Here is an 8805-nt window from a genome sequence, read left to right as displayed (position 1 = left end):
GGGGGCAGAGAGTAAGACCATGTCCTTGTATTTCTATAGGATGTTGGTGTTGAACAAGCATCTTGTTATTTATTTATGTATTTATTTATGATTTTTTTTATTTATTCATGAGAGACAGAGAGAGAGAGAGAGAGGCAGAGACACAGGCAGAGGGAGAAGCAGGCTCCATGCAGGAAGCCCGATGCGGGACTCGATCCTGAGACCCCGGGGTCACACCCTGGGCCAAAGGCAGACGCTGAACCTCTGAGCCACCCAGGCATCCCCTTGCAATATTTTTAAAGGGTGGAAATTGAGATCTTGACTGCAACATAATGCAAATAAGGAGTATTTACTGAGTGACCAAGTGGTAAATTTTTATCACTGACGAATGAACTTTACTGATACCAGGTTATGTCACTGGGTCTCAATCCTGATAAAGGAGTTTGCTCGGGTTTGTCAGAGATATGGACATAGCCTTTCCCAGAGTAATTATTCTGGAAAGAGATTTCCACACCTTAAAGCTAATATAAAGGGTAGAAGTTGCACTGGCAGCCTCACTTGCTCTGGCTCCTTCTTCCCATCAGGCAAAATGAAAATCCTCGTGAGTATTTGCTTATGCTTCTTTATAGTCTTGTGGTGGCTCTTGCAGAGAACGTGTGAATCCAATATGCCTTGGATTTCAGAAGTCTTAGGTGAACACTGTGCATGCTTCTAAGCTTCTGTGATTGAATTACATAATGTTTTTGGCAGGGATAGTGTTAAATATTAAGTCGGATATTTATTTGTCCACTGTCTATTTTCCGAGATGTTTACTAAAAAAGATGCAAAGAAGACATTTTGGAAATATCTAGAGGATTTTAATTTTGGAGAATTTTAAATAATTCCTTCTTATGAGCTTGGGAAGGAATGTAGGCGTTTTAGGGCAATAGCATCTACTACTTAAAAGAGAAGGTATAATTTTTTGGAAAAGACAATAGCAGCAGTCATTTGCTAAGTGTGTATTAGATTCTAAGCTAAACGTACATACTTTGATTCTTTACTTCAACAGCTCTGTGAGCTGAGTAGTGTTACCCCGTTCTACAGATGAGGAGACTGAGGCACAGAGGAATGTGATTTTCCCATTCCGGTAAATATGAGGTTTAGACCTGAAAGGTACCCGTCCCCATCCCGCCGGCGGGAGCGATCACGGCGTAGTGTTCCTGCCGTGTCACCCTCCTCCTGCCGACCCCAGCCCTGATCCCAGGCTCCCACGGCTTCACTCTGCAGTGCTCCATGAACAGAGGTTTGTGTTTTGACCCAGAATGGAACTCCTTCCACCAGTTATCTATCCCTTATTCTCATGGAGTTGTCGAGGGAGAAAGCAAAATGAGGAGTCCTCCCCACCAGGTGTTCAAGATTGTTGGCTTAAAGAGTTCCAGCTCCAAGGCGTCTCTTGATTTTCCAGGAGGAGGTCTGTGACTGAAGCATAGACCTGTCACCGTGGTGCATGAATCAAGGTGTCGGGTGGGTGGCTACTTGGGGACCGGGGACACTTCCCGAGCTCGCTCTAATTGCATCACTCTGGTGGCGAGTCGTCCACTCACCTGTTCAAACCTCTGTATTAGACCCGTTAAATAGAATGCAGAGGATTGCCAGGAGTTACGGGAGCTGGCCCTGAGTCAGGGAAGGGTGGGGCTGTGCAAGTAGCCAGGTCAGGTATCTACAGACAGGTCTTGGTCAGACACCTCAGAAGACAAATGTTCTTGGTGTTTGTCAGGAAAATAGAAAAATCCTCCTGATAGGTCTTAAAAATATCTGCCTTCCTGCAGATCCCCTCCGAGAGCGGTTTGCAATGACAGCGCCGTACATTGTGGTGTTCGGAACAGAGAACACAAAACTGGGATCCACAGGCTGGAGAAGACTCTTAACTGCAGCAAAATGTCAGAACTGCGTCAATGTCGGCCTCAAGGCCCATTAGCCTAACATTTGTCTGACGGCCTCACTAAGGATCCCGTCCTTGCCTTAGCCATGCCTCCAAGTTTCCTGTTTTCATAATTTCCCTTGGGAATCCACTGTAGCTCTATCATCCACAAACCCTTTGTAAATCTGTTTTACCCTCTCAGTCTCAAGGAATTAAATATATATATATATTTTAACCATAAAATACAACTTCACTCCCGTAATCCAAATCCACCATGCGTCACACCAGGGTGTTCCTCCTTATCACTGTTCACCTGCTCCAACTTGTTTCTGGCATGAGAACGTGTGCTACCTAGAAGATTAGGATGTTGGGAAGGGTTGGGAATTGGGCATAAAGATAGAAGAATGACAAATAGCACGAAGTCGATAAATACCTGCCAGATGAGGGAATGTGTGTTTCACATCTTGGAAATGGCCTGTTGGCTGCCCATGACCACACACCTGTGTCTCAGGGCGTATATTTTCTGAGACTTGTGCTGGTCTTGTCCAGTGTCCCCGTAGGTCCCTTCCCTCAGTGACTGCCCTATAGAGAGTGGATGCAACTGGTCTGTCTTTCAGGTGGTATTTCTGGTGCTGGCCATCTTTGGGACACAATCCCATGGATACGAGGTAAGTCGGTTCACTATGGATTTTATATCTTGGAGTAATTGGGAGGGGAAAAGGAAGAGACCAGATAATCTATCTGAAAGACCGTAGAGAGTGCTTATGCCCTATTTGGGATGGAATCCCAGAAATAACCAAAAATGGAAACGAAACGGTTGGTTATTTCTTTTCAACCGCAATGACTTAAAAAAAAAATGCAACCCATTGCTTTAAAATGTGGTCCATCTCATTTCTCGTGTGATGTCACTGCTTCTCCCATTTCTCATGAAGAAGAGCTTCACATTCCTACTTTAGCATGTGTCTTTGGTCTAGGATGCCAGCGAGGAGGTTTCAGGCGTCAGTCTCTTGTTCATAGCAAGTGGAAGGCTTCATTTTGTCAAGAGGGTTGCCTTTCCAGTGCCCATGATTTATGGACAAACCAGTATGTCTTTGTTGTTAATCTAGGTTTATAACATCATCAGCCCAAGCAACAATGGTGGCAATCTTCAGGAGACGGTGTCAATTGACAATCAAAAAAATATCGCCATCGTTAACGTCCACGCAGGATCATGCTCCTCTACCACAATTTTTGACTATAAACACGTAAGCAGCAAGGGAATTTGTACATTCTTCAAGACTGGATTTCTAAAGGGTGGAGGGGTGGCCACTTACTACCCAAGAACTATCCTTGCAATTCTTTCACAATTTTCCTTACTTTTGCTTTTCCCTTTTCAAAAAGGTTTTATTTAATTATTTTATTGAGAGAGAGAGAGAGAGAAAGAGAGAGAGCGCAAGAGCGAGAGCATGCACCAGAGGAGGGGAAGGGCCATCGGGAGAGGGAGAGAGAGAACCTCAGGCAGACTCTGAGCTCAGAGTCGGACTGGGGGCTCGATCTTGTGACCCTGAGATTATGACCTGAGCTGAAACCAAGGGTCAGACACTTAAGAACACCCAGGTGCCCCCCCCCCCCGAAACCATTTCTAAGCAAAAAAAAGTATGACAGGAAAGATACGCATTTGCTTCACCTTTTCAGGTGGCAATCGGAAGCATCCTGATACTGTCTCCCTACAGGCTCAGAAAGCGTCTAGAAGGGTGGGCCAAAACCCAGAACGCAGCCTGGCACACAGGCTCTCAAAGATATTCACTGAAGGAACAAATGAATGTATTAGGGCTTCTAATACGGAAACCTGTGCCAAAAAAAGAGCGATTTCAGAATAAACAATCACAGAATAGCAGAAATCCAGAACATCTATGCACATTTAACCATGTAAGTCGGATGACAGGAAATCATACTTCTGGAAGAAGGAGCATATCTTAACCAAAAACTCCAAACTATTTCCAAGTTTCAGTTACTAGTATTAATAGTAAGTCTCAGAAAATTGCTCAGAGAAGTTACTTGGTCCTTTATCTATTTTTTTGTTTGTTTTCCACGTGTTCCACCTGGTAAGGAGCCTGCTCTTACCGTGGGGCAGAGCTATGCACTGTGGATATAAGGAGGTTGTAGTTCATCTCACCGGACATTTGAACACACTTTCTGTGTCCTTTTCTTTTTCTTTTGTTTTTTTTTTTCTGTGTCCTTTTCTTGTAGGAATCTCCTCACATGCATCCTCCCCATCGCCATTAGGAGTTCTAGGGTGCATGTGAGAGCATGCACTCTTTGAAAGATACCATTTTATTTTATTTTACTTATTTTTTGAAAGATACCATTTTATTTTATTTTATTTTATTTTATTTACTTTTTGAAAGATACCATTTTAAAGAAAGTTCTACTTAAATTGTTTTTTAAGGCAGATTTCAGGGAAATCAGCAAAGTGTCTCAAAAAAAAAAAAAAAAAAAAAAGAAGAAAATCCCAGAGTGGTGAGGACTTGGTTTAACCCCTTCCACCACCATCGGGCTTTGCCTTAGTCTATTTTTGAATTTTAGGAACTGGCAATTTGTGAGAATTGAAAAATAGGAACTAGAAGACCGTTTGTATGACACACAGCCTCACGGACTGTATAATAATTTGGGAATCCATGGAGAAAACCCCATTTGGGATGAAGGTTAGGTGGCCTCCGCTCTCACCTGGCTCCATGGGCCTCACCTGCCTCCAGGCCGGGCCTGACCCGCCAGCCCGGGTCTCAGGTGGAGACGGGCTGGAGAGAAGCCAGTAAAGGAGGGGAGGACAGATGAAAGGCGGGGGTGTTGGCAGCGCGGGGCCCTGCCGTGCGCAGGAGTGTAGGGGTCCCCGCAACGGTGAAAACCTTCGCCATCTGCGTTTCCCGGTGGAGACCCTGCCTGCCGAGTGTGGCTGCTGAGCGCAGACTGGGACAGGCGATTTAAAGATTTTCAATGTTGCTTAATTTGGATTTAAATCTAGGTAGCACCTGTGGCTGGGAAGGAGCTTGGTGGAACGCACAGTTCTAAAGGGGACTGCTCCGTCCCAAGTTGAGGGAAAGGCAGAGAGAGAGAGAGAGAGAGAGAGAGAGAGAGAGAGAGCTGCTGCTTCCTGACTGTCCAGACCCCACAGACTACAGGCCTGGAGTGCAAACCGGGAAATCTGGGGCACAGGGCACGGCTCTGTCCCACCTCAGAGAGAGGGACAGCTAGTGAAGAAGTCAAACTATCAGGCAAAAGAAGGCGAATGCATGGAATGGGTTTGGGGGTGGCCCTCCCTGCGCCGTCTCAGGGCTTTCCTCCAGCCCCAGGGGTCCACCCCCCCACCCCCCAGCCCAGACGCCAGGGGACCAGGAGGGCCAGTAACCGTGTTCTCGCCGCCTCAGGGCTACATCGCCTCCAGGGTGCTGTCCCGAAGAGCCTGCTACATCCTGAAGATGAACCATAAGGCCATCCCCTCCCTGGACCAGCTAAAACGGTACATCTACGAGAAACAGGTAATTTTGCCGAACCCCTACTTATTCCCTGTTCTTTTAAGATTTTATTTATTCATTTATTCATTTATTTATTTATTTATTTATTTATTTATTTATTTATTTATTTATGAGAGACCCAGAGAGAGAGGCAGAGACCCAGGCGGAGGGAGGGGCAGGTGCCTGCGGGGAGCCCGACACGGGACTTGATCCCGGGACCCTGGGGTCATGCCCTGGACCCAAGGCAGATGCTGAACCGCTGAGCCCTGGGCGCCCCTTCATTCCCTGTTCTTCATCCGGGGAGAACTGGCGCCTCCAGAGAGTGACGAGGCTCAAGGGGAAGGTCACAGTGTTAGACCTTCCCGTGACGCGTCGTCTCCACCTGTCAGAGCGCTTCCTCGTTCTCGGCTCGGGGCACCCGAGCCATGTCTCAGCTCGATCGCTACCGCACAGGCCCCGATGCCACCGCTTGTTACCGGTTCCGCTGCTTCTGTGGGGCAGGCTGGACGCCAGGGCTCTGAGACGTGGTGCGGGCGGAAACACGAGGGCACGAGGGAAGTTGCACAGGCGCCAAGGGGCCACCCGGAGAGCACGAGCACAGCTTCCTTCTCCCTCCTCCTGTGTCCTGCCATCTGTGCCTCCTTTGCCCGGGGGTTCACCCTCCCTGGCTTTCAGGGCCCCCTCGGTGAAGCCACCGCGTCCTACCGAGGCTCCTCTGCAGACCGAGGGCTCAGAGGACAGGGCGTCCTGAGGCTCCTGGCTGCCTCTGCTTAGTTGCACGAAAAGTCGGCGCAGAATCCGGAACACCGGGTGGCGTCCACCTATTTTATCCTCCCCCCATCCCCCCGCTGCTCTAGGCCATGCAAAGCATCTTCTCCGATAAGTACTTCTGGGTCAAGTACAACCCGCTGCAGTCCCTGATCATGCACATAGACTGGTTCCTGTTCGGCTCGCCCATCAAGGAGCTGTGCAGTCACGTCCCCCTGTACAAGGGGGAGGTGTTCGAGAAGCCGCGTGAGTACCAGCCAGCTATCCCTTCGTCACGGATGTCGTGAAGGCTCCCCCGTGGGTGAGCAGGGGTGGACGTGGAGCTCGGCTCCTGGCAGTTGGCGTCAGGAACTAAACGCCAACGTCTGTGCAAATTGTGCCACACGTTAGGGAGACACAGAAGTGAGTAAGACTCTGCCACCAAGGGACTCAGAGTCTGGCTGGGAAAGTGGATGGGTTCACCCAGAGGAGGAATCTTTGGGATGTTCTAGGTGCTGAGGAAGGACCGTCGGGTTCCCTGATGTGCGGCGCGCGAGCGGAGTCGATAACACAGTTGTGCAGGCTTGGAAGGCCTGAGGTCTTCAGATCTACGCAGATCCTAAGCGTCCTTCACACACACACACACACACACACACACACACACACACACACGAGTTGCCCACGTTAACTCTGTGAGGCGAGGGTTGTGCTCTCTTGATCTCGGTCACCGTCCTACGATGCGTATGTGTAGCGAAGCATCACAGTGCACCCTTGAAATACATACAGGTGCATTTGTCAATTATTCTCTAAAACATCGAATCTAGGATAGAACGAGGCTAAGAAAGAGCGAGCCACGTGCCCCGATTGGCGGAGAGTAGACCCTTGAGTCACCCAGGGGGCGGCCGTCGCCGCAGCCATTACTGGCATCTGTATACAAAGTCTCCAAACATGCGACAGTGGCCAGAGGGAAAAAGGGGCCAGGCCGCAGATGGTGAATGGAACAAGGTAAATTCCCCAGCCTAGTGGAAGGCAAGATAAAAAAGAAAATAATTAGCATTTATCACGTGTTTTACGGTCTACAAAAAAACTTTTTAAGGCATCTTTCTTTTAGTAGCGTCATTAGTACTTATACAAGTAAAAGTGACCCGCGGGTCCCAGTGCAGAGTGTCAGAGCATCCATCGAACAGAGCCAGACAGCGCTTCTAGGAGTTGTCAGTCTTTTTTATTATTATTATTATTTTATTTATTTATTTCAGAGAGGCGCGAGAGCATGCAAGAGAGAGAGAGAGAAAGAGTACACGAGTGGGGGCGAGGGGCAAAGAGAGGGGGGAAGCAGATTCCTCCGCTGAGCGGGGAGCCCGAGGGTGGGGGGCCCTGGATCACGGCCTGATCTGAAGGCCCCTGCTTCACCGGCTGAGCACCAGGCGCCCCAGGGCTTGTCAGTGTTGGGGAAGCTAAGGCGCTCGGAGAGCCAAGGACTTGGGGGACGTACGACCCCTGGTCAAGGCAGTAACCAGAAGGCATCGGTTTGCTGCTTTCTAACACTGTATCTCTCAAGGCTCCTTTTTTGCAATTTTGTCCCTTTTTCAGATAATGTCAGTACTGGCGTCTGTTCAAAGGTCGGATTCCTGGGCATCTTTGGACTCTCCATCTGCGCAGACGTGGATGCGTAGGCATCGGCCCACTGGCGTTGCCTTTTCCCAGACCCCTCCCCTTGGTTTCCACTCAGCAGCCACGTTCTTTCCCAATGCCCCAGCTAACGTTGAGACCCGGTGGTGAATCATAAATCCTATATCGACAGATGTCTGGGTGTTTCCTTTTTTTCAAACAGCAAAGGGAAACCAAACAGTGTTGACGTCAACACGTAGAGGGAAAGAATCTGCCAGGATTTCAGGCCCAGAGCGTAGAGTGTGAAGCCTCCCAGATAACAAATCTGAGTCATTACATGGTGGTCAGCTGGGTCCAAGTGTCCGTCTTGCCTCCACCCGACCAGAGGCCCATCTGTCCACCAAGAGGGGGGAGCTTCAGGGTACTCTTACCCTGAGGAGTACTGAGAAATGTCTAGAATTGTTGAATCATTATATTGTACCCCTGAAGCTAATATAACGCTGTATGTTAATTAGACTTGAATAAGATTATGGCAAAATAAAACTTTAATTAAAAATAAAACAAGGGGATCCTTGGCTCAGTGGTTTGGCACCTGCCTTTGGCCCAAGGGCGCGATGCTGGAGTCCCGGGATGGAGTCCCGCATCGGGCTCCCTGCATGGAGCCTGCTTCTCCCTCTGCCTGTGTCTCTGCCCCTCTCTCTCTCTCTCTATATATATATATATATGTCTATCATGAATAAATAAGTAAAATCTAAAAAAATAAAAATAAATAAAATAAAAAATAAATAAAACAAAAAACAACCACGTGTGCCCTCTGGGTGGAGCAAGTGCTCGGGGGCGGGGTGGGCAGTGGCACCCTCCCTGCTCCGGGGGACGGGGTTGGGTGGTTCTCTTAGCAAACAACTCAACTGGCTCACGTGAAGGAAACTGTCCCCTTGGACAAGGCCCCCAGCTTGGACGGGCCGTCACATGCCTTCTAGAAAATGCCTGTTCGCTCATCAAAGCACTAGTCTCAACCTCCCTAAATACGATTATAACGTATTTTATCTTGGAGTGAGGAGAGAGGTCGTCGGGAGCGCC

The 8805-nt window shown here is 48.7% G+C and overlaps 1 protein-coding gene across 1 annotated transcript; it reads left to right on the top strand.

The window, feature by feature from the left end:
- Positions 1 to 527: 527 nt before the first annotated feature.
- Positions 528 to 7919, top strand: GKN2 (gastrokine 2). The gene is made up of 6 exons (XM_026017854.2): positions 528 to 580; positions 2497 to 2547; positions 2986 to 3123; positions 5284 to 5394; positions 6228 to 6384; positions 7708 to 7919. The coding sequence occupies exons 1-6, from the start codon at positions 569 to 571 to the stop codon at positions 7788 to 7790; spliced, it is 552 nt and encodes a 183-aa protein (XP_025873639.1). The 5' UTR covers positions 528 to 568; the 3' UTR covers positions 7791 to 7919.
- Positions 7920 to 8805: the final 886 nt, after the last annotated feature.

This window comes from Vulpes vulpes, unplaced genomic scaffold (genome assembly GCF_048418805.1).
Source record: "Vulpes vulpes isolate BD-2025 unplaced genomic scaffold, VulVul3 u000000657, whole genome shotgun sequence".
NCBI classification, from domain to species: Eukaryota; Metazoa; Chordata; class Mammalia; order Carnivora; family Canidae; genus Vulpes; species Vulpes vulpes.
Note: the sequence above shows the minus strand (reverse complement) of the source record. Positions and strands in the feature narration are given on the sequence as shown.

Coding starts and splice junctions, on each gene's coding strand:
- GKN2 (XM_026017854.2), top strand. Junction 5,395..6,227: donor GGTACATCTACGAGAAACAG/GTAATTTTGCCG, acceptor CCGCTGCTCTAG/GCCATGCAAAGCATCTTCTC. Junction 6,385..7,707: donor GGAGGTGTTCGAGAAGCCGC/GTGAGTACCAGC, acceptor TCCCTTTTTCAG/ATAATGTCAGTACTGGCGTC.